Source organism: Onychostruthus taczanowskii, unplaced genomic scaffold (assembly GCF_017590055.1).
Source record: "Onychostruthus taczanowskii isolate IOZ18803 unplaced genomic scaffold, ASM1759005v1 scaffold60, whole genome shotgun sequence".
Classification (NCBI taxonomy): Eukaryota; Metazoa; Chordata; class Aves; order Passeriformes; family Passeridae; genus Onychostruthus; species Onychostruthus taczanowskii.
Genome location: NW_024503680.1, coordinates 5,178,889 through 5,200,767, shown reverse-complemented (window position 1 = coordinate 5,200,767; position 21,879 = coordinate 5,178,889). Strand labels below are relative to the sequence as shown.

At 60.3% G+C, this 21,879-nt stretch overlaps 4 protein-coding genes across 14 annotated transcripts; 1 reads left to right on the top strand and 3 right to left on the bottom strand.

The window, feature by feature from the left end:
- Positions 1-216: 216 nt before the first annotated feature.
- Positions 217-3,247, bottom strand: ACOT8 (acyl-CoA thioesterase 8). The gene is made up of 7 exons (XM_041419198.1): positions 3,043-3,247; positions 2,207-2,484; positions 1,988-2,124; positions 1,569-1,794; positions 1,180-1,337; positions 686-877; positions 217-587 (listed from the first exon to the last, which is right to left on the bottom strand). Exons 2-7 carry the CDS (start codon positions 2,413-2,415, stop codon positions 469-471), a joined length of 1,041 nt encoding a protein of 346 aa, XP_041275132.1. The 5' UTR covers positions 2,416-2,484; positions 3,043-3,247; the 3' UTR covers positions 217-468.
- Positions 2,553-16,324, top strand: CTSA (cathepsin A). 2 transcript variants are annotated; one of them, XM_041419190.1, is made up of 15 exons: positions 2,553-2,732; positions 12,416-12,576; positions 12,647-12,758; positions 12,877-12,927; positions 13,197-13,283; positions 13,377-13,532; positions 13,836-13,927; positions 14,226-14,310; positions 14,418-14,509; positions 14,677-14,755; positions 14,894-15,042; positions 15,114-15,189; positions 15,298-15,387; positions 15,509-15,610; positions 15,749-16,324. In XM_041419190.1, exons 1-15 carry the CDS (start codon positions 2,625-2,627, stop codon positions 15,830-15,832), a joined length of 1,524 nt encoding a protein of 507 aa, XP_041275124.1. In that variant the 5' UTR covers positions 2,553-2,624; the 3' UTR covers positions 15,833-16,324. The 2 variants fall into 2 exon arrangements, with proteins under 2 accessions (XP_041275124.1, XP_041275125.1); XM_041419191.1 differs by lacking the exon at positions 2,553-2,732 and adding an exon at positions 12,127-12,214.
- On the bottom strand, positions 9,136-11,954 carry NEURL2 (neuralized E3 ubiquitin protein ligase 2). The gene is made up of 2 exons (XM_041419199.1): positions 10,858-11,954; positions 9,136-9,489 (listed from the first exon to the last, which is right to left on the bottom strand). Exons 1-2 carry the CDS (start codon positions 11,531-11,533, stop codon positions 9,374-9,376), a joined length of 792 nt encoding a protein of 263 aa, XP_041275133.1. The 5' UTR covers positions 11,534-11,954; the 3' UTR covers positions 9,136-9,373.
- Positions 16,325-16,625: 301 nt separating the features above from the next.
- LOC121343739 (phospholipid transfer protein) lies at positions 16,626-20,992 on the bottom strand. 10 transcript variants are annotated; one of them, XM_041419189.1, is made up of 15 exons: positions 19,978-20,140; positions 19,695-19,794; positions 19,493-19,621; positions 19,206-19,361; positions 19,000-19,063; positions 18,770-18,833; positions 18,562-18,653; positions 18,251-18,427; positions 18,042-18,101; positions 17,795-17,956; positions 17,555-17,622; positions 17,437-17,479; positions 17,219-17,282; positions 17,057-17,133; positions 16,626-16,961 (listed from the first exon to the last, which is right to left on the bottom strand). In XM_041419189.1, the coding sequence occupies exons 1-15, from the start codon at positions 20,135-20,137 to the stop codon at positions 16,821-16,823; spliced, it is 1,557 nt and encodes a 518-aa protein (XP_041275123.1). In that variant the 5' UTR covers positions 20,138-20,140; the 3' UTR covers positions 16,626-16,820. The 10 variants fall into 10 exon arrangements, 9 of the variants coding, with proteins under 9 accessions (XP_041275123.1, XP_041275122.1, XP_041275119.1 ...); XM_041419188.1 differs by having other exon boundaries at positions 19,695-20,140; XM_041419185.1 differs by adding an exon at positions 20,862-20,992 and having other exon boundaries at positions 16,626-17,133; positions 17,437-17,622; positions 18,562-19,063; positions 19,978-20,093.
- Between the last annotated feature and the right edge of the window lie 887 nt (positions 20,993-21,879).

The following is a 21,879-nucleotide window of genomic DNA, read 5'->3' as shown; positions in this document are numbered from 1 at the left end:
AAGGACAAGCAGAAGTAGCAACTAAAGAGCCAAGGCAGTACAAGCAGTGCAGAAGTGAGAAGAGGAAACAACCTGTGCCAAAGTAGCACCTTCCCCTCCTGTGACCCAGCCTGGCATGGGGGCAGAGCTGATGCACTGTGCTCCTGGCACTGCCTGCCCTCGTGCAAGCCCAGTCACGGGTCCAAGGGGACAAACTCCAGGGACAGAGTCCAGCTCTTCACCCAATGACTTTATTATTAAGGTGGGTGAAGGATAGCTGATGGCAGTATGCACTTATATGCTGCACAGCTAGCAGCTGGTTGCAGCGATGCTCTGTTGGTCACAGTCTGCTGCAGACACCTCTGGCACTGGGACTTCCTGCAGTGCTTGGTCCCACCTGGTCTCCTTCCTGTTCCTGTCCAGGTCCTGTCTTGATCTCAGGGTGCCTCCCTCGGCATGCATGAGCCGCAGTCTATAGGGTCTCCTTAGCTAGAGCTTGCTCTGCTTTGGTGTCTGTTCCACCCTGATGACACCTTCCTGTGCGCAGGTGACAGCCAGGACCCCATCCCTGCGCCACAGCCGGCCCTGCACCAAGCCCCGGCACCCACCTGCAGAGAGAGACTGTCAGACTGCAGCCCACTGCCCCCAGGACAGGCAGGGCTGCCCTTGGCCATGAAGGTCTCCCAAAAACCCACTAAGGACTTACCAGCCCAGGGGCTCTCACACTCGTACAGCATCCAGTGGTCAGCTCTGAAGGGCGCATGGAACCACATGGAATGGTCAAGGGACACCATGAACTTGATGCGGTACTGGCGGTGCGGGAGCAGGGCCGTGCCCAGGAAGGCGTAGTCAGAGATGTAGGCGGCCACGCAGCAGTGCACCTTCATGTCAGTCTCCCCTGCAGAGCAACCAGCGCTGCTTGTCCCGTGGGACATGTCTGGGGTGCAGAGCCCCAGGGGCTCCTCTCCCCTGGAGCCAGCTGCCAAGCACAGCTGACATTCTTCCAGACTTATTCCCTTTGCCATGCCAGGCCCCAGCATGGCTCACGGCATCACCTCTGCACCCACACCTGTATTACAGCCTTGAAGTGGCCAGGCTGGGGCACAGGCAGCCCCTTAATCACAGCCCACTCTGTTGCCACAGTGCTCCACAGTGTGGGCTGGTGCTTAAGCTTGGGCGCCTGGACCCAGCAGGACCCACCTATATAGCCTCGTGCTCGCACCCAGAAGAGCTGCTTTGGCTCCTGTGGCTCTGAGCTGAATATATCTGGTGGGTTCACAGGTTTAATGTCAATCGGCACATCTTGAGCTTGGATCTTGGTGAGACGCTTCCTGTATCCCTCAGCCACATTAGGATTCCTGCAACCCAGCACAAAGGAGCGAGGTTAATGCCAGACAGGCAGGTTGGAACACATCCTGCTGGCAGCAGCTCCAGCCCAGGGACCAGGGGCACACAGAAAGACAAGAGGAGCACAGCTCCTCTGTTCCCCTCCCAGGCATATTTGAAAACTCCTCAGACAATACTCTCCCACACCTCCCTATGCCCAGGCAGCAGGAGCATCCCTGGCGTGTCCCTTCCACCCCACTCACTGCAGGAACTTCTGGATGAGCTCCTCCTGCGTCAGCAGCTCCTCGGGGGGTGGCACGGTCGGCATGGTGAACTGATGCTTTACTGGGCTTCCCTGGGACAGCTGGAAGGAGGCCTGGCAGATGAAGATCGGCTTTCCATGCTGGATGGCCTTTACAGAGCGAACAGAGAAACTCTTCCCCGTACGGGTCCGCTCCACCTGGTACAGCACCGGCACCTTGGGGTCCCCTGCGACGGGAAAGGGACGTTCTGCAAGGCCCGGGCCCGGCAGTGCCGCTCACACCCTCCCCGTTTGCTGGCACCGGCATGACGGCGCCTCCTCACTCCCGCGAACTTCCGCAGCGCCCCAACCAGTGCCGGGCCCCTCCCGAACCCCCGCACACCGTCCCCGCCGCCCGGCTGCCCGGTTCCTCGGGCGCACCTGTGCGCACGAAGTAGCAGTGCAGCGAGTGCACCTGCTCGTCGCGGCTCACGGCATGGGCCGCCGCCACCAGCGCCTGCCCCACGATCTGCCCGCCGAAGAGGTGCTGCGTGGCGGGCACCCAGTGGTGCTGGCCCCTGCGGGGAGAAGGCGGCCGCGGTGAGCGTGGCGGCGGAGGAGGAGGCGGCCCCGTCCCGTTGCCACGGCGTCCGCCCGCACCTGAAGAGGTCGACCTCCAACCGCTCCAGGTTCAGCACGCTGGTGATCAGCACGCTGCGCAGGTCCCCGGACGGCGGCGGCCCGGATCCCGGCCCCGCTCCAGCCCCGCCTGGAGTCCCCATCACCTCCGCGAACCAGCACCGGCACCGCGACCCGACCAGCACGGCGGACCAGGAAACACCGCCCATCCGTGGGGCAAAGGCCGCCATGTGATTGGGCAGTAGAGCTGTCAGTCGCCCGTGTCTTTTCAGGATGCTCTGGGCTGGTTGGTTCGCCTCCTGTCAATCGGGAGAAGACGACGCTGATTGGTCACTATTAGGGTGCGGGCGGTGCCCGGCTGGTTTAACGGGGATGGCGGGGTGGGCTGGGGCAGCTCAGCGGACGGGGTCCGGCTGTCCCCCCGCGTCCACCGCTCGCCATGCGCCCGCTTCCTCGCCTGCAAGGGCTGCCTCTACCGACTGCGGAGCTGCGTCCCGTTGCGCAGCCACAACCGGCAGCACGGCACCGCTGTCGGCCAGGACGTCAGGTAAGGCCCGGCCGCCGCGTCCGTGCGGAGCTCGCAGCAGCCCCTGTGGTAGGGCCGCGCGCCCGGGGTCCCCCCGTGTAGCACGGCCAGGCCTCGTGGAGCCGCCGCTTGGGCCCGGCCCAGCGCTGCCCCGGGCACAGGCCCTGCCCCGTTCCTGCCTCTGGTAACCGGGCTGATCCCGGTAGAGTGAGGCCCCGGTACGGGGCTGCTGCCAGCTGTGCCACACACTTGTGTTCGCTGTATAGCTCCTGCCTTTTCCAGCTCAAGACTTCAAGCGTGGGCATCTGCAGCATTCTCCAGCTGTCCTTACCTCACTGCGGTGGAAAGGTGGTCTCAGGTTTCCCTCAGGGAGCGCTTCATTCCATGGCCTTCACTTCCCCGAGCGGGTGTAGTGACACTGTTTCCATCTTAGCTCGTGGATCTGCTTGTGTGCACATAGGCTACAAGGTCACTCACTGGTTATGCGACTGCTCCCTTTGCCCTTTTAAAATATAACTTGCCTTCTTAAAATACAATTTAACCTCCTTCCTTGAAGCTTTTCTTGTCATGTTCTAGCCTGCTCCTCCAGAGCTGCAGAACCGTGTACTTTAGGGATAAAGACACAAACACATGGGTACCAGCTTCCGCAGCAATGCGATGAAGTGTTTCTTCAAGCAGTTGCTGAGAGTTTTCTCCTGCACTGGGCACCAGGCAAGGGAGGCCAAGTCCTCTTCGCCTTCCTTGTGGAGAGCAAGGAGCGAGGCTAGAGAGTGGTGCACTTGTTGCTGAAGGGAGACAAGTGAGCCTGGAGCTGCCGCACAGCGATGGGGAGGCCGCCAGGCAGGAGCCGGTGCCCGCACGCCGAGGGGCGCTCCGGTGTCCCCGGCCCGGGGCGATGCACAGCGGCCGCTGCGGGCGGCGCCCGAGCGCTCCGGTGCCGCCGCGGCGGGCGGTGCCAGCGCCGTGCGGGGCCGCACCGCGCCGCCACTGGCACGGGCGGGAGGCGGCGGCGGAGCGCGGCAGGGACCGGGACGCGCCGCGGTGTCCCCGCCGGTAGCGGCGGCCGCGGGGCAGCTCCCCGTGCTCCCCTCCGTCAGCGCCTGCAGCACCGCACCGAGCGGCTGGCCGTGATCGCCGCCAGGAAAGCCCTGGGTGCAGGCACTGAGAGCCACCGGCAGGAGCTGCTCACCGTCCTGAGAGACCCCATCACGCCGGACTTGCTGCCTCAGCTCCACCTTCACTGCCTGCTCGAGGATGGGATCTGGGCCACGCACAGAGGGCTGCTGGGGTGAGAGCAGAGATTTCTTCATGGAGCTGGAGATTGTCATCCAAGGGTTAAGTCAAATTTTCAGTGCTGGGCTCTCTCTGGAGAGCTGCATCACCACCTTGGCCTGGCACCAGAAAGAGTGTGTTTCTGATCCCTCCTGATGCCATAACACTCTGCTCCCCATGCTGATCACTGTGCTGCTCAGGCAAATCCCCAAAGTCTGCCTATTTCAGACTTGCCTCTTGACCCTCTGGTGTGCCATGGTAACACATTCCAGAGCTCTGGCTAGGCTTTCTCCACTGTGGCAGCAGCTCGGTAGAAGCAGCAGCTCATGTCAGCCTCTCTTGCAGCTGTTGAGAGTTGTGTGATTGTTCTCCAGAGTCCACCAGCTCCCTGAGCCCTTCAGTGTCAGCCTGAAACATCTCATGCTCTTCTGCAGAGTGAGCCAGGAAGCTCAGTCCCTGATACATCCTGTGGCAAAATTGGAGGCCACAGAAACTTCAGAGCTTGACAGTGCAGATTATATTACCCAAAGGACTGAAGACAGCATCAGGCAGTCTTTGAGTAGCATTTGCACAGAGGCTGCTGCCAGGCTGTACCTAAGTGAGAGGCTGCTGCCAGTGTGCCTAAGGCAGTGGTTTGCAAGTCCAGGCAGCTGATTTGCACCAGGTAGGACAGGCTCAATGTACAGATCCAGGAGGATGCCCACCCTGTGAGCATCTTCCAGAAAGGCCCAAGTAGCTACACTTGCCACTTCTACCTGGCCTTCCAGCTGCCCTACTGGCCCATCTTGGCTGTGCTGAGTTCAAACAGGAAGCTGTTGAAGAGGGAAATGCTCAGAAGACCATGGGAGAGGGGATGTGATGCCCATCAGGCTGGGTGGGACAGTGCTGATGGCCTCTTGGAGGTCCTAAAGAGCTCCTGGAAAAAGTCTTTGGATAAATCCCTGGTGGTGTCCTTCCTCACAGCAGAGATCAGCCACAGTAGTGAGGACTTGGAGCACAGGACTCTGTGGGAGCTGGCTGACATCTGGAGCAGGCCCTCCACTGAGGTGAAGCTCCAGCACTGAGTGGAAGCTGAGCTGGGTGCTTCCACTGTGTCCTGTCTTGCACCTTCATTCCCCTCAGCCTGTCATTTCCTTGGCGTGGAAGGGGCAGTTTGGGTCCTTGATCTGCTGAGTGAGTGTCACTTCTTGCACAGGGCAGCAGAGGAACTGGATTGGGAGCTCCTGATCCTGCAGGAAGGGTAACAGTCACTGACCTGGCTAACAGCTGTGGCCAGGAGCCAGCTCTGGGTGGTGCAATGTGGGAGGTGCTGGTATCCTAGAATCTGCTGAGTTGGAAGGGACCCATTGGGATCGTGTCCAACTCCCAGTCCTGTGCAGGACACCACAAAAATCTCACCATGTGCCTGAGAACGTTGTCCAGACACTTCCTGAACTCAGGCTTGATGCTATGAGCACTGCCCATGGGAGCCTGTTCCAGTGCTCAGCCACCCTTCAGGTGACAAACATTTTTCTGATATCCTGCCTCAATCTTTCCTGACTCAGCTTTATACCATTTCCTCGAGTTCTGTCACTGGTCATGACAGTGAAGAGACCAGTACCTGCCCCTCTTCTTCCTCTCATGAGTATGCTGAAGACCACAATGAGGTCTTACCCCAGTTTCCTCTTCTCCAGGCTGAACAGACCAAGTTACCTCTAATGTTTCTCAAAAGCTTTCCTTCCAGTCCCATCACCATCCTCGTGGTGTCTTTTGAATGTTCTCTAATACCTCAATGTATTTTTTATATTGTTGTGCCAAAACTGCCCCCAGGACTTGAGGTGAGGCTGCACCAGTGCAGAGCAGGGCAGGACAATCCCCTCCCTTGCTGGCAATGCTGTGTCTGATGTCCCCAGGACAGGATTGGCCCTCCTGGCTGCCAGGACACTGCTGATCATATTCCATCAACCAGGATCCCCAGGTCCCTTTCCACAGTGCTGCTCTCCAGCTTCTTGTTCCCCTGTCTGTATATACCACCAGGATTGCCCTGTACAAGGTGCAGAATGTCATTTGCTCTTGTTAAACTTCATACTTTTAGTGATTACCCATCTCTCCAATTTGCTGAGGTCTCTCAGCAGGGCCTCTCTGCCCTCAGTGGAGTCGACAGCTCCTCCCAATTTAGTGTTGCTAGCACTAAACATTAGTATATTACTTAGTATTCCTTCAAGTCCTGACTGCAAGTCGTTAATGAAGATGTTGAGAACTGGGCCAAGGGTGAAGCCCTAGGGAACCCCTCTAGTGGCTGGACACCAGCCTGAAGTCACTCCATTCACTCTAAGTCTTTGTTTGTGCCCAACCTGTGAGCCAGTTGCTCACCCATTGTGTAACAGGATTATTCAGCTGCAAGCTGGACACTTTGTCCAAAAGAATACTGGGACAGACAGTATCAAAAGCTCTGCTGAAACCAAAAAACATTACATCTACTGGTTTTCCTTGGTCAGTAAGGCTGGTTACCCTGTTTTAGAAGGAAATCATGTTCAGCAAGCAGGACTTTCCCCTCATGAAGCCATGCTGGCTGTGACCAGTGACTGTGTTCTCCTCCAGGTGTTTTTCAGTACCTGCCAGAATGATCTTTTCCATTATTTTACTGGGCACTGAAGTGAGACTGACAGGCCTGTAGTTTCCAGGGTTCTCCTTCCTGTCCTTTGAAACTGGGACATCATTCCCCAGCTTCCAGTCATGTGGGACCTCTCCAGATTCCCAAAACTGCTCAAAAATCATCGACAGTCTTTGTGATGACATCAGCCAGCTCTTTGTGGTTTCTCAAATTAATCCCATGAGGGCCCATAGATTTGTAAGGATCTAGGTACAATAACACGTGACAAAACTATTTCATCTGTGGCCAGCACCCGCAGGTCCTTGCAGCATCCAGCTGTGAGGTGTTGTGCAACTGAGCCAATAAATCACCCTCGTGTTGTTTGGGAGCTGAGCCTGTCCCTGTGCCAGCTGCAGCCACCCTTTCCTGCCCAGGGAACAGAGCATGGGGAATTGGTCAGGGCTTTGGGCACTGCCCCTCAGTTGTCCTGTCTCACCGTGGTGCCTCAGGTGGCAGGAGGTGGCAGCTCTTGAATCCCTGCAATCCCACTGTGCTGCAGCTCACTATAGAGCAGGGGTGTTGTTTGTCTGGTTGCAGCAGCTGCTCTCAATTCCTCAAGAAAGAGGAACCCGCCCTCGTGTGCAGGGGTCACTGCCGGGCAGATAACACTGCAGGGAGGTGGGGAGCAAAGGCTTCGTGCAAGGGTGGGAGAGAGAAAACAGCCTGGAGAGTAAACGCCCTCGTCTGTGGGCGCTGCTCTGGAGTGGGTGAGTTCCCCAGCCCCACCGCAGCCAGATGAGCTCCAGCCCCAGCAGCTCCCAGCCTGTTGTTGGGACATAGCAGGGAATGTCAGAGGCCTCGCTCCATAGCTGTGGTTTGGTCACTGTCCATGTTTTCCCATGGAATTTAGCAATTCCTTCATTAACACTTTGGTGTTGATAGAGTTGGCTGTGGTTGTGGGCTGGGGATTTCCTTTGAGCACAACTTTTGTAACATGATCTGATACTATCTCTGACTAAATATAGCATCCTGTTTCTTTAAAACACCTTTTTGTAAGCTTAGAGCTGCTTGTTTCCCCTTTGGTTGTGCTATGGAAGAGGCCTGGAACACTTTTCCAGCCCCTTTGATATCTTTCTGACTCCCATGGGAACCCCTCTGATTTTAGGAGACCTCCCCCCTCCAGCCTGTTCCTCTGCACAGCTGCCTCCCCTCCGTTGTTTGGGAGCTGAGCCTGTCCCTGTGCCAGCTGCAGCCACCCTTTCCTGCCCAGGGAACAGAGCATGGGGAATTGGTCAGGGCTTTGGGCACTGCCCCTCAGTTGTCCTGTCTCACCGTGGTGCCTCAGGTGGCAGGAGGTGGCAGCTCTTGAATCCCTGCAATCCCACTGTGCTGCAGCTCACTATAGAGCAGGGGTGTTGTTTGTCTGGTTGCAGCAGCTGCTCTCAATTCCTCAAGAAAGAGGAACCCGCCCTCGTGTGCAGGGGTCACTGCCGGGCAGATAACACTGCAGGGAGGTGGGGAGCAAAGGCTTCGTGCAAGGGTGGGAGAGAGAAAACAGCCTGGAGAGTAAACGCCCTCGTCTGTGGGCGCTGCTCTGGAGTGGGTGAGTTCCCCAGCCCCACCGCAGCCAGATGAGCTCCAGCCCCAGCAGCTGTTGTTGGGACATAGCAGGGAATGTCAGAGGCCTCGCTCCATAGCTGTGGTTTGGTCACTGTCCATGTTTTCCCATGGAATTTAGCAATTCCTTCATTAACACTTTGGTGTTGATAGAGTTGGCTGTGGTTGTGGGCTGGGGATTTCCTTTGAGCACAAATTTTGTAACATGATCTGATACTATCGAGTCTCCGACTAAATATAGCATCCTGTTTCTTTAAAACACCTTTTTGTAAGCTTAGAGCTGATTGTTTCCCCTTTGGTTGTGCTATGGAAGAGGCCTGGAACACTTTTCCAGCCCCTTTGATATTTTTCTGACTCCCATGGGAACCCCTCTGATTTTAGGAGACCTCCCCCCTCCAGCCTGTTCCTCTGCACAGCTGCCTCCCCTCCAGCCTGCCATAGGCACTGCAGGATCCTGGCTGCCATCCCCACCTGCCCGGGCTTGAAGAGTCTGGCTGAGGGCACAGAGCCAAGGGCATGGAGCTCCAAGTCAGGATGCCTGTGCCCCACACCAGGTCACTGTGACTGGCTCTGTGGCCACAGACACGTGCCCAAGCAAGGGCTGCTGCCAGCACTGCTGTCTGGGTGCTCCAGCATCTGACTCGTCCCCCTCCAAGCTGAACACACAGGAAATAACTCATCATTCTCTGGGTAAACATCTTTCCCAAGAGTGAAACTGCCGGGCCAGGATGAGTCTGGCTGAAATTTACCTCCACGTGAGTGCTGTGCTGTGCTGTGCCCTCCCATGCTCCACCCGCTCTGATCCACTCAGACAGTCCCAGCGTAATTCCAGGGCCAGGGACATGTCCTGAACCCCACAGGGCTGTGGCCTGTGCTCCCTTCCTCACTGGTGGGGGAACTGCTCCTACAAGAGGTTGCTGAAGCACAGGGGCATCCCAGCCCCCCAAGCCTCCTTTGACAGAGTCTTGTCTGGAAGCACTTTATTGCTCTCTCTGACCCACATCAATCCCCCTGCCCACGCTCTGGGCATACCACACCATCAGTGCGGGGAAAATCCCAACCCCGCTTTGCCCTGCTTTCACATCAGCCCTTCAGCAGCACATGCTGGGGTGAGTGGGCAGGGCGGGGCACAGAGCCTGCCGGGCAGCCATCACTGGGGGGCTGTTGATGTGGTGGGCAGCCCAGCAGCACCCTCGATACCTCACTCATGTTGGCAGAAGCTCTTGAGTAGCGGGGGCAAGTCCAGGCCATCGATGGCCAGGCGGTGCACAACGTGTTTCTGGATAACCAGCCGGCACAGCGTCTGCAGGGAAGGAACTGCAAGAGAACAGAGAGTGTACCTGAGCTGGGCAGGTCGGCAGTGAGGCTGAGCACAGCGGGGTGGAGGAGCTGGCAGTGCTTCTGGGAGGCACTGTGGTTAAAGGCAGTAGTGGGTGCGTTTGCTTTGCAGCATCGTCCTGCCCTGGGCTCAAACTGGCTGTGCGGGGGCTGGTGCCAGGCTGCTCCAGCAGGGCTGGAAGCTCAAGGGCCCCGGGCAGCAAAGCTCTTCCCGTTATTAGGAGGAAGGCTGAGAGACAGTTATGTGCCCAAGCTGTGCGTGACTGTGGCTGGTTTGCATTTCTTTCTCTGGTGGATGTCAGGCAACTCCCCAGGGTCTCACTTACTCATGCTGGGCTTCTTTTCCATCCCACTCCCTTGTTTTGCCTGCACTGGCCCCAGCACCAAGCTACTGGGTGAGTGTCTGCAGGCTGGGGCTGCACTGCCTGCAGAGACAGTGCCTGCCATACCTTTGGGGCAGACCACCATGAGAACCGTCCCCTTGAGCACCTGAACAGAATCTGCCTGGTTCCTGCTCCTGTAATACGACTTCCCGGAGCCATGGGTGGCTCAGCAGCATGGGTACTGTCTGCTGCAGCCACGACTCTCCTCAGCTGTTACACCAGGGAGAATACCAGGTGCCAGCCTTAGGACAGAAGTAGCTGCTCTTGACACCAGCATGTGAAGCAATGGCTCCCAGTGCTGGGGGCAGGCAGTACTCTGGCTCTAGCTCTTCTTCTGGCTCTGTCTCACCTGATCCATCTCCTCATTCTTCCAACGTGGTGCTAATTAGCACTTATTAGCCTGGTCCCTCCCAGCAAACCAAGGGACATGGGATAATGCCCAGGCTCCGATGGCATCACAGGGTGTCTGCCCAGGGAACATCGTGTCTGGGGCACGCGGCAGGTGCGTGGGCGCAGCGTGCTGAGCCGTGGTGGGTGTAGGTGGATGTTTTGATGCCAGGGCAGGATCTTAGTTGGCTCTGGCTGCCACGTGCTGTAGGAAAGGCTGGGCACAGCAAGGCCTCACAGCTGTGGGACAGCCCCAAACACCCAACCCTATCACTGTGCTTGGGAAGGGTGGCCAGGGGGCTCTGCCTGACTGGTGCTGCTGCTGGGGGTCTCTCCCTGGCCCCAGCACAGTGCCCATGGCAGAACTTGTTTCAGACACTGCCCCGCAGTCGTACTGTGGATCTCGCCTGTGCTCCACAAGGACCAGAGGCTTTCCTGTGCCCTCTTACCCTGTGTCCCTCAGCCCAGTGGCACACACCAACCTTCCCTCTGTTGGCAACTATGGCATGACCCCACCAGAGCTCCCCCACTCCTGGCCCACGCAGCACGTGCCGCAGGGAGGGGCACAGGTACCTACAGCCATAATCCACCGGGATCACCCGGACGCTCTTGGTGGAGGCAAAGACGTCAATGACGGCGTAGAGCGGGCGGGCGGCGGGCAGGCCCCTGGCGCTCGGCCCCATGTCCTCGCCGTTGATGACGATGTGCATGTCGGCGGTGCCGTCGGGCTGGGGGGCGTACAGCACCCCGATGCGGCTGCGCCGGGCGGTCGCTGGCAGCACGTTCATCTTGTACAGGTCATCCAGGATGTGGCTGTAGCGGCCGGGCCGGCTGCGCCCCACCAGCGTGTCCCGGGGGATCCGCACCCGCTCGATCAGCAGGAAGGGCTCCCAGGGGCGCCCCCGCGCCTGCGCCTCCTCCCCCTCCACCACCACCCGGTTGTGGTTCCGGGTGATGGCAAACACCCAGGTGTCCCCCAGGTTGACCAGGTCCGGCAGCGAGTACTCAGGCACTACCTCCAGGCTCTGCGGATCGTGCGCTGTCAGCCCCACGCGCAAGTGCCCGCACCAGCCCAGCTCCTTCTCCTCAATCTCCACCAGGAAGATCTGCCCGGGTGCCAGAGGCTCCTGGCTGAAGCAGAGCCCGTTGGCGAAGCTCTCCACCCGTGTGGCTTGCGTGTGTGAGGCATCCAGGCGGATGTTGGCGCCGTGGATGTGGTGGAAGCGTGCAGCAAGCCGGCACCGGGCAGCCATTGCTGCCGGGGCTATTTTTAACTGTCCCTGTCACAGCTGCTGCGAGGTGCTGACAGGCCGGCTGGGAGGGACAACGGGAGGGCTCAAGAGGGGTCCTAGTGCCATGGGGGAGGCTGGGGGGGCCCTGTGGCTGCTGGGCACAACTGGGCCCAAACCAGACCCACAGACGTTCCGCCCTGGACTGTCCAGCGCTGCCACGTGGGCCGGGGTGCCTGGCTGCGCCCATGCTGTCCAGCAGCAGCTGGCAGTGCCCGGTGGTGCCCAGTGGCACCAGCTATAGGCAGCAGTGGCCAGTGGTCATCACACGGCATGACTGGCAGTGCCTGGTGATGTTCGGCTTTACCCAGCGGTGCTGGGTGGCAGCCAGCTGTACCGCCTACACCCAGCTGTAACCGGTGGTGTCCGGTAGTGCCCACCGGCACCCCGTTAGTGTACGGGGGCTCCATCGATGCCCCCCCCCCCCGTACAGTCGCGGTCCCGGTTCCGGTCCCGGTCCCGGTCCCGGTCCGGGGCCGCTCCCACGTGCGCGGGCAGGGCCGGGGCGGGGCCGGCCGGCCCCGGGGCACTGATTGGCCGCCGTCGGGCCCCGCCCCGCTCACGTGAGGGCCGCAGGTCATATGGGCGCGTGTCATGTGCCCGCCGTGACCGCCGCCTGCGAGCGCCGCGCCGGGAGCGGCCGCGGTCAGCGGGACGGGGGGGCGCCGGGACGGGACCGGGGGGACGGGACTGAGGGACCGGCGCCAGGGGAGCCGACTGCGCCGGGCCGGGGGTCAACCCCGAGTCGGGGACCGGATCGGGGCAGCCGGGCCGGGGCGCTCGCGGGGCGCTGCCGCGGCCGTTCCTGGCCGACAGCACCCTGACCGTCCCTTCCGCCCACCGCAGATGGGGCCAGTGTTGCTGTCGTCGCTGCTGCTGCTGGGGTTGGGCTGGGCCGCCCCCCCGGACCATGAGGTGACCTACCTGCCCGGGCTGTCAAAGCAGCCGTCCTTCCGCCACTTCTCGGGCTACCTCTGCGCCGGGCCGGGCAAGTACCTGCACTACTGGTACGTGGGAGTGCGCCTGGCGAGGGGGGGTATCGGCTGGCACCGGGCACTCACAACTACACGTCCACAGGTTCGTGGAGGCCCAGAGCAATCCCCAGAACAGCCCCCTGGTGCTGTGGCTGAACGGGGGCCCTGGCTGCAGCTCCATGGAGGGCTTCCTCAAGGAGCACGGCCCTTTCCTGGTTAGTAGTCACTGCTATCCCGTGGCTTGAGGACTCAGGGGATGACCGGCTACATGGCACGAGCCGTCCCGCTGTGTCCTGTCCTGCTTTGCCCGTCAGTCACCGCTTTCTTCCTCAGATCCAGCCTGATGGGGTCACACTGAAGTACAATGAGTACGCATGGAACAAGGTACAGGCACTGCTTTTCTCTGTGGCTTTGAGATGGGGTAGCCGTGAGTCAGTTCCTCCTGCTCTCTCCATGGAGCCGCTGCTCCCCTCCCACCCAGCACACCCTCCTCTCAAGTGTGCTGTTGAGCAGCACAGGAATGTGGCCACCCCAGTGCAGCCCTGGGGCGGGCCACGCTCCTGTGGCTGCTGCCATGGGCGGGGCTAGCAGTCCTTGGCCCCACTGAGCCAGAGGGTCCCCCCTGATTGCTGGCTCCTCTGCTATCCTTGCAGATTGCCAACATCCTCTACGTGGAGTCTCCCGCTGGTGTCGGCTTCTCATACTCCGATGACAAGAAATATGGCACAAATGACACGGAGGTGAGTGACTGGGAGAGCCCTGCTCCCCTGCCTGCCCACTGCTGGCTATGGGGTGCAGCTTCACCACCTGACCGTGCCACTTTCTTCCTGCAGGTTGCTCACAACAACTACCTGGCACTCAAGGACTTCCTCCGGCTCTTCCCCGAGTACTCCAAGAACGAGCTCTTCCTCACAGGAGAGAGCTATGGAGGGATCTACATTCCCACACTGGCAGAGTGGGTGATGCAGGACCCCAGCCTCAACCTGAAGGTGGGCAGCTTGGCTCTGCCCAGCCGGGGAGCAGAGGGCTTGGCACAGCCAGGGTGGGACCAGTTAGGATGCAGGGCACGCCTGGCCCTGCAGCCTTTCATCTCTTCCTGGGGTTCTGGCAGCAGCTGCTGGTGGACGTGTCTGTCCCTGCTGCCGGGGGAGTGTCCTCAGGCACCCCCAACCCTCCCTGTTCCCTCCGCAGAGTAAACAGTTCCACATCTGCTTCCTGCCTGCGGCTGCTGTGCTGTGACTGCCCCGCGGGGAGCTGGAACACAACAGGGTTGTTTTCTTCTTGCCTCGCAGGGAATCGCTGTGGGAAACGGCCTCTCATCTTATGAGATCAATGACAACTCCCTGGTTTACTTTGCCTATTACCACGGGCTGCTGGGGACCGAGTAAGAGCAGAGGGAATGCTGCATGTGCCATCCCTGTGCAAGCAGGATGGGTGCACAGCTGAGGCTGGGGTTGTCTGGGTCGGTGGTGTTGAGACAAGGGCAGCACCTAGCCTGCCCTGGGCCAATAGCTGGGCTGTAGCTCCTTGTCCCAGGGCAGCTCCCATGGGTGGGTTTGTTTGTGGGGTAAAGAGGGCACAGGGCCAAGCTGTGTGCCTTGTGGCCACTGGACAGAGAGCTGCAGGGCAGCTGTCATGTCAGTGTTGCCACCTGTCCAAGTGGTCCTGGTCTCTGCCTGCAGGCTGTGGCAAGACCTGCAGGCCTTTTGCTGCTCCCAGGGGAAGTGCAACTTCCATGACAACTCCAACCTGAATTGCACACTCAAGGTGAGGGGAGCCGGAGCCCCTATACACATGCTGAGGGGCATGGGCCTGGGCCCACAGGTCCACAAGGGTCCTGCTGAGTCCCAAACCCTTCTTGCAATTCGTTGCAGATGGGGGAGATGATTCAGATTGTAGAGGAGTCTGGCCTCAATATCTACAACCTCTATGCCCCATGCGATGGAGGTGTCCCCGGGAGCATGAGGTGAGAGCTTTAGTTGCACTGGCACAGAGGACATGGTGGGCTGGGCAGGGGGCCCCTCTGGGACAGATGGATGGTGTGTGGCTGCTGCTGAGGACTTCCCCCAGGAGAGCCCTTAGCCCTTGTTCTCCAGGGTTTTCAGTCTGTCCTCATACTCTCTCTGGCTACAGATATGAGGGTGATTATCTCATCACACATGACCTGGGCAACTCCTTCATCCGGATGCCACTGAGGTTCTCCTGGCGGCAGGTGAGCTGAGGTGCCCATGCTGCTGGGCTGTGAGCAACCTCTGTTCAGCCAGTTGTGCTGCTGTGGGCAGGAGGGGCAGAAAGCCGCTGCTCCATGGGGCAGATGCTGCTGTGACAGTGACTCTCCTGACTCTCCCAGAACCTGTTCCGGATGCCAGTAGCCCGAAAGAAGGTCCGGATGGACCCGCCCTGCACCAACTCCACAGCCCCTAGCATGTATCTGAACTCCCCCGAGGTGCGGAAGGCTCTGCACATCTCCCCCGAGGCCCCAGAGTGGCAGGTGTGCAGGTGAGCAAGCTGTGGGCAGGGAGGGACTACTCTGAGAAGGAGCAGACATGCTGCCAATGCTTCCTCCACAGCTTCGACGTGAACCGCAGCTACAAGCGCCTGTACATGCAGATGAATGAGCAGTACCTCAAGCTGCTTGGAGCTACGGTGTGTGCAGGGGAGCCCACAGATCCTGGGAGTGTCTCTGCCAGCTCAGCCTCCTACCTGGCTGGGGCTGCTGCCCTGCCAACAACTCACTCTCTGTCTGCTACACAGAAATATCGGATCCTGGTGTACAATGGGGACGTCGACATGGCTTGTAACTTTCTCGGGGATGAGTGGTTTGTGGATTCCCTGTGCCAGAAGGTAAATGGGCAGGGCCCAGGCTAGGCCAGTCACTGGCTCTGGGCTATGTGCTGTAGCTGGCTGTGGCAGGAGCATGGGCAGGGCCAGCTGCAGGTGCTGAAGGCACTGCTGCTACTCCCAGGTGCAGGTAGCTCGCCGGCCCTGGCTCTACACTGAAAATGGTGAGAACCAGATCGGTGGGTTTGTGAAGGAATTCACCAACATCGCTTTCCTCACTGTCAAGGTAGGGCTGAGGGCTCTGGGGGCCAGGGATGGGGCTGTGGGTGGGTGTGCTGGATACTAAGGCTGCAGTCAGGGTTTGGTGTCAGCTGGGCTGTGGCAGCACCCCAGCCACACTGCCAACACTGTCCCTTTCCTACAGGGAGCTGGCCACATGGTGCCCACAGACCGGCCACTCGCTGCCTTCACCATGTTCTGCCGCTTCATTAAGAACCAGCCTTACTAAGAGCTGCAGAGGTAGCGCCCGGCGCTCCAGCTGCTCTCACCACCCCACCCGCCCTCACCACCGGCACCTACACAGCCCATCCTCGCTGCTGCTCGGCTACACCACGGACCTGCCACGCCTGCAGCCTTTCCCCCGGCTAGACAGGGTAGGGGCATGGGCTGGGGGACTCTGTCCTTGTGGGAGAGGCGTTGTGCACCTGCTGCAGCCACCTCCTCCCTTGTGGCTTCCTGTCTTGCCTCCTCCTATCTGTGGTGGCAGCTGCTTCCCTCCCGGGCAGGGAGCAATCCCCAGCACTTCCCCTCGGCCCCACACGCACACGGCCTGGGCTGGCTATGAGGAGCAGCAGCAGGGGGCAGCTGGGTCCTACTCACCTCTACCTTGGCTCCCACCACCTCTGCTCCCACTGAAGGAGACTTACCACCACTACCACAACAATCCCACTGCCAGGGCACGCAGTGCTTCAGGAACTCGCAATAAACTCTGACCAAGGTGGTTCTGCTCCTCCTCGCACCTTTGTGCCAGCCCCTGCTTCGCTTTCCTCCGCTCTTTGAGGAGCACCAGTGACAATGCCCTTTGCCAGGGAGCTCTGGGCTCTGTGAACTGTGCCCTTTCTGCAGGGGTCCCTGCCTCCTGGAAACGAGTGACCCACCTAAGCAGCAGCAGCGCAGTCACTCTGAGCCCTCTGGCACTGCACTGAGCTGCATTTGCTCCCAAGGACCCATGTTGGGCAGCAGCATCAGCTGCTTCCTTTCCATCTCCCCAGCATGGACATGTCCTCCAAGCACTGAGGCCATGTGGTTGGAGTCAGGTGGTTTATTAGTGTAATGAGCAGGGCTGCAGCAGGGATTCCCAGAGCACCCTCTCCACCTTGCTGCGCCCAACCAGGGCCTGGACGCCCTGACAATGTGCTGGTGGTACCAGGGAAGCTGCTTCCTACCTACAGTCTACGGGTCCAGCCCGGGATCTGCCCTTGGTCCAGGGAGGAGAGCTAGAGCGAGCTGGGGTCCAGGCTGGGCTCTGCGGGCCGGGAGCTGGAGTAGGCAGCAGTGGTTGGCACTGGGCGGTATTTCTCAATCACCTCCCGCAGCCCCTTGGAGAAGTGGAGATCAGCTCCCACTGTGAGGAATCCCTGCAGAGGGAAGAGGGGTCAGTGCAAGGCTGGAGGTGACAGTGCCCTCCCCAGCAGGACATGGAGGCACAGGCTGTGCCTATCGCACCACATACCGCATGATTGGTGACCACCTCCCTGGTGAAGTCCATGCCTTCAGGCAGTGGGATCTGCACTCCCTTCTTTGTCCTCTCTACAGACAGGGAGAGCTGAGATGAGGCTGAGCTCTGCTATGCCCCTGCCTCCACTCCCAGTTGTGTGGGAGCAGTGATGCCTACCGTTAATGATGGGCATGATGGTCAGCTGCAGCAGGGTCTTCAGTGGGGCCTGCAGTGAGAACAGCTGCAGGAGAAGAGCTGGGGTCAGTGTAGTGGCAGAGCTGCCAGCCAGGGCAGGGAGGGCTGTAAGTGGGGATCCTGAATGGACAGCCTCTCCCCAGCCCACCCCAGCCCTGTGGCTGGGTCTAAGGGTTCCCAAGCCATCACTGTGCTCTCACCGCAAGCGACTCCAGCGCTGACTGCTTGGAATATATGCGAAACCTGGACAGAAGGAAGCAGTTGTGAGTACGGTGTGGAGGGGGCTCTCCCCATGCCCCCATGGGACCCCAGCCATACCGTCGTAGGTCCAGCTGCACACGCAAGGCCTTCCCTTGCAGAAACACCTTGGCACTCAGCTTGGTTTCCTGGGGAGGAAGAGGGCTGACTCACAGCAGGCAGAGGACAACCAGGCCAGCTCATGCCACAGGTCCAGTGTCCCTCTCCTCAGTCACACCAGTGCCTTATAGCACAGGATGGGAGACACTGCTCCTGTGTATACTGGGCTGACTGCACAAGGAGCCCCAGCCCTCCTCTCACCATGGCCATGCTGGAGAGCTGGACAGGTGGGCGATCCGGGGGCACCAGTGAGATGTTCAGGAAAGCAGAGACAGAAACTGAGGTCCCCGAGGGTTTGATGGTGCAGCGGGGGGGAGCAGAGACCTGCAGCACCAGCCGCAGTGGGGCATCCACCGAAGGGCTCTGGGGAATGCAGGTGAGTTGGAGGCTGTGTGCAGGGCAGGGCTGTGCTCTGCCATGCCTTCCATCCTGTCTGGAGGCTCCTTACCAGCATGAAGATGGTCCCAAAGAATGTGGCTCTCAGCAAAACCTCCAGGTCCTTGGGCACCTGTGGAGAGCACAAACCACTTTAGGGGGAGCAAGCCACTGCTGCAGGTCCCAGCAAAGCCGCTCCCTGGATGGCACCTCCTTTGCTCTGTGACACAGCCCACCCCTCCCTCCTGCCTGCACACAGTCTGAGGGTCTGGTGCTCCTTACCTTCTCCCCCTGGAGCTCTATGGTCAGTACTCCTGCCTGGAAGTATGAGTGCATGGCTGAGTCGAAGAAGTACTCAGAGAAGGCAACATAGACCATGCGTTCAGTCTCTTTGATCACCGGCTCCACCGCGTGGTTCTCCAGCTCCTGGTCCTCTCTCACGCGGGGGAAGAACATGCCCTGGACCAAGAGCAAGAGAGGTTCCCACAGCCATTGGGCAGCCCTCACCTGCTCCATGGAGCCCAACGTGCCTGCTGGCACAGCCTTTTCTACAGGGATGGGGAAGGACCAGCAAGGCAGGACCCAGTGTTCACCTTGAAGTCGAGCTCAAGGGTGTCAGTGGTGATGGATGGATCCCGTAGGAGGGAGTAGTCAATCCCAATATGCTCATCCACGTAGTTTCTCACTGCCAAGGAAGATGTGCTGGTGTGGCTTAGCCTGGAGCTGCCTGGCAGCTTGATGCCCAGCACTATCTGCCCGACAGTGAATGGGATCCAGTCCCTTTCCCAGGGCAACACATACCAGGCACTGTGTCCAGCAAAGAGTTCAGCAGCACCAGGCTGGCATGCTCCAGGGATGGGCAGATCTGCAAGGCAAGGAGCCAGGCTGAGGGGAATCACTCCCAGGACTGGATGAGGAGCTGCAGAGGCAGGACAAGGCCCAGCAGATGGGTGGGATACAACTCTGCCCTCTCCCACACACAAAGGGCTGAGCCCTAACATCCCACAGCCCCTCTCTGTGCTCAGCTGTACCTGCTGGCTGAGGAGGAAGCGCATCCCTGTGACGATAAAGGTGCTCAGGAACTCATAAACTTTCCTGGAGAACACAAGAGTGGTTCTGCACTGCCTGTTTTCCCTGTGGTTCTGTGCCCATTCCAGCACACAGCTGGGCTGTGGAAGCACTGAAGGTGTGGGAAGCAGGTCAGAGAGCCAGGCACGCGCAGAGGGGTCGGGTGTACCTGAGTGTGCCGGAGAAGCCAGCGTGCATTCTCGCTATGGAGGCGTTGCAGGTCATATTGGAGATCTTGAGGCGCCCAGCCTCATCCTTGGCCAACTGCAGCACTGTGTAGATGTGGACACCATCCGCAGAGGCATTGATGGACCCAATGTCGTAGCTAAAAGCCAGGGAAGCAGATGAGCACACAGCTCCTGCCAGCTGCAGGACAGCAAGGCACCTGTGGCACCCAGCATGCACAGCTATGGGGTGGGCTAGCACCCAGAGCAGGAGGAAGGGGAGGCAGCTCACAAGAACCAGTAGAGCAGCTGCCTGCGGAAACGTAGGCTAATGGAAGCATTGTTGATGTTGAAGACAAGGTGCTGCTGTGGCTGGAAGCTCAGATCTGAAAAGGCCAGCTGCAGGTCTGTCACCTTGACCCTGCAGGGAGGGGACAGGGGTGGTTAGACGGACAGATGGACACGGGAGGCCGTGGGCAGCAGGCAGCACTCACTGGCTGATGTTGTACTGGAACTGCCCCTCATTCCCATGCAGGTCCGACACTGTGATGTTCTGCAGCTCCTGCTCTACAAAGTGCAGCCCCTCCTGCTTCACTGCAGGGAAAAACGAGGCTGGGTCAGGACGTGCCCTCCTGGGAGCATCGCCCCTGACAGCCCCCACTCCTCCCGGCCACCCCATGGTGGAGCAGTGCAGGCAGAGCCCTACACAAGCACAGACCCCAGGACGGTGCCAAACGTCCCTCTTCCCAGACTGTGAGATCCTGGACGTCCCCTTACCCAGGTCCAGCCCCTTGGAAGTAATCCGGATTTTACAGCCAGGAGGGCTGTGTGAAGCTGTGAGCAGCGAGGGCAAAAGGAGGAGAAGGAGGCAGCCGCCGGCAGCCATCCCGCACCTGGAGGCAGAGAGCAGGGTCAGCACGGACTGGCCTGGGGACATACACGAGTGTCAGCACAGACAGGCCCGGGGGACACACTGGAAGGGAAGCAGCTGCTGTCCGACCTGCCCCGGGTAGGGGATAGCTCCAAGGAGCACCCCACGGCTCCACTGTTCTCCCTGAAACCCCCAGTGCTGCCCAGGTCGCTTTTGCCCGAAACCTCTGGAGCAGCAGCCCATGAGGGACATGGCTCCTACCCCATGTGCTGTGCACAAGCCCCCGCACTGGCCCTGTGGAGCCCGAGGGTCCCACATCTGGGAACACCCACTGCAGCACTCCCCCCGCGCTGAACACACCCCGCTCCCCGAACCGCAGGGACAGGCGCCAGCCCCGTGCGTGCTGCTGCAGCGGAGAGCCCCAGCAGTTCGCAGAGCAGCGAGCCCTCGCCCGTGGGGCCGTCCCACGACCGTCACAGCCCCCCCGAGATGTGCCGCCTGCCCCCAGGCTGGTTTGAGACGGGAGCTGGAGCCTGTCCATCCCACAGGAACAGGCAGAGCTCCGTGCGAGCCCGTGGGATGGGATGGGGCTCACACACAGCTTCCCCCACTTCTCGGAGAGGATGGGGACTCCCTCCCCGGGGCTGTGCGATGGGACGGGGCTCCCCCACAGCGTTTTCCTCCAATTCTGTAAAGGGAAAGGATGGGGGATCCCCTTCCCCGGAGCCACCATCCTGCCCAGAGGCTGGGGGGCTCCCCCAAACAATGCCGGCTCAGTTCGGGTACTTACAGCGAGGCTTGTCCTTGGCTCCCGGCGTGGGGAAGCTGAATCACGTGAAGGCAGGAGGGAGGGAGAACACCACCAGCTCCAAGACTTTCTTTTGAGCTGGCTGAGGTTTCCCTGCCTTTATATAGCCCCCAACTGCCACTCCTTGTGGGCTCACAGCTGGGAGGAGACAGCGGAACGGACGGTCGGGGAGGATGCAGGTCGGTGTCCCGCCGAGCCCGGCCGGCTGCCAGCAGCGGCACAGGCAGCGGCTCGCCTGGCCACCTCCGGGCTGGACACGAAGCCTTTTCCCCCCGAAAACACCGCTCCCCGCGTCCTGCACACGCAACCAGAGCCGTGGGTATCTCCGGCACCCCCCGTGCGAGGGGCACATGTGCAAACGGCAATGTCCGGGCGGGCCTGGGCTGTTGGGGACTCCCAATCTCTGTTATGCAGCTTCTGCCAGTGCTCGGCTGTCCCAGCTCCAGTGCAGACCCGGGCCGGGGTTGCTGCTGGGGGCTGGTTCATGGCCATCTGTAACATGAACCTGAGCAGAGAAGTTGCGGACCCTCAGGACTGCCCCCACCCCAAGGCAGGCAGCACTGGCTCTGCAGGATGTGCCTCTGGGTGGCCTTGCCCCGTGTGTTAGCGGCAGCTTGGCTGGCTCCGGGGTCGCAGCACCGAGATGGGCACTGCCGGAGTGTCCCCACGAGCGCCCACGCAGCCGTCCTGCTCCCGTCACGGAAAAGACGGGCAGCTCCTCAGCCCGGGGCTGCCTCCCGAAAATCCTGCCTGACCGAGCCATGCCGAGAGCCCCTGCCCTCACCACCCCCTCGGCCACTTGAGCTGCCTCGCTCCAAGTCTGGAGTTTCACTGTCCCTTCACAGAGTCCCCTCTGCCCTCAGGGGTCGGTCTGAGCCGGCCCTTTGTGCCCCGGGGGGTTATCGGTGCTCTGGGCAGCGGAGCCGGGCTGCTGGAAGCCCAAAACGCGAGCCTCAGTGCTTACACAGCACTTATCCCCCCAGAACTGCTGCGCCAGCGT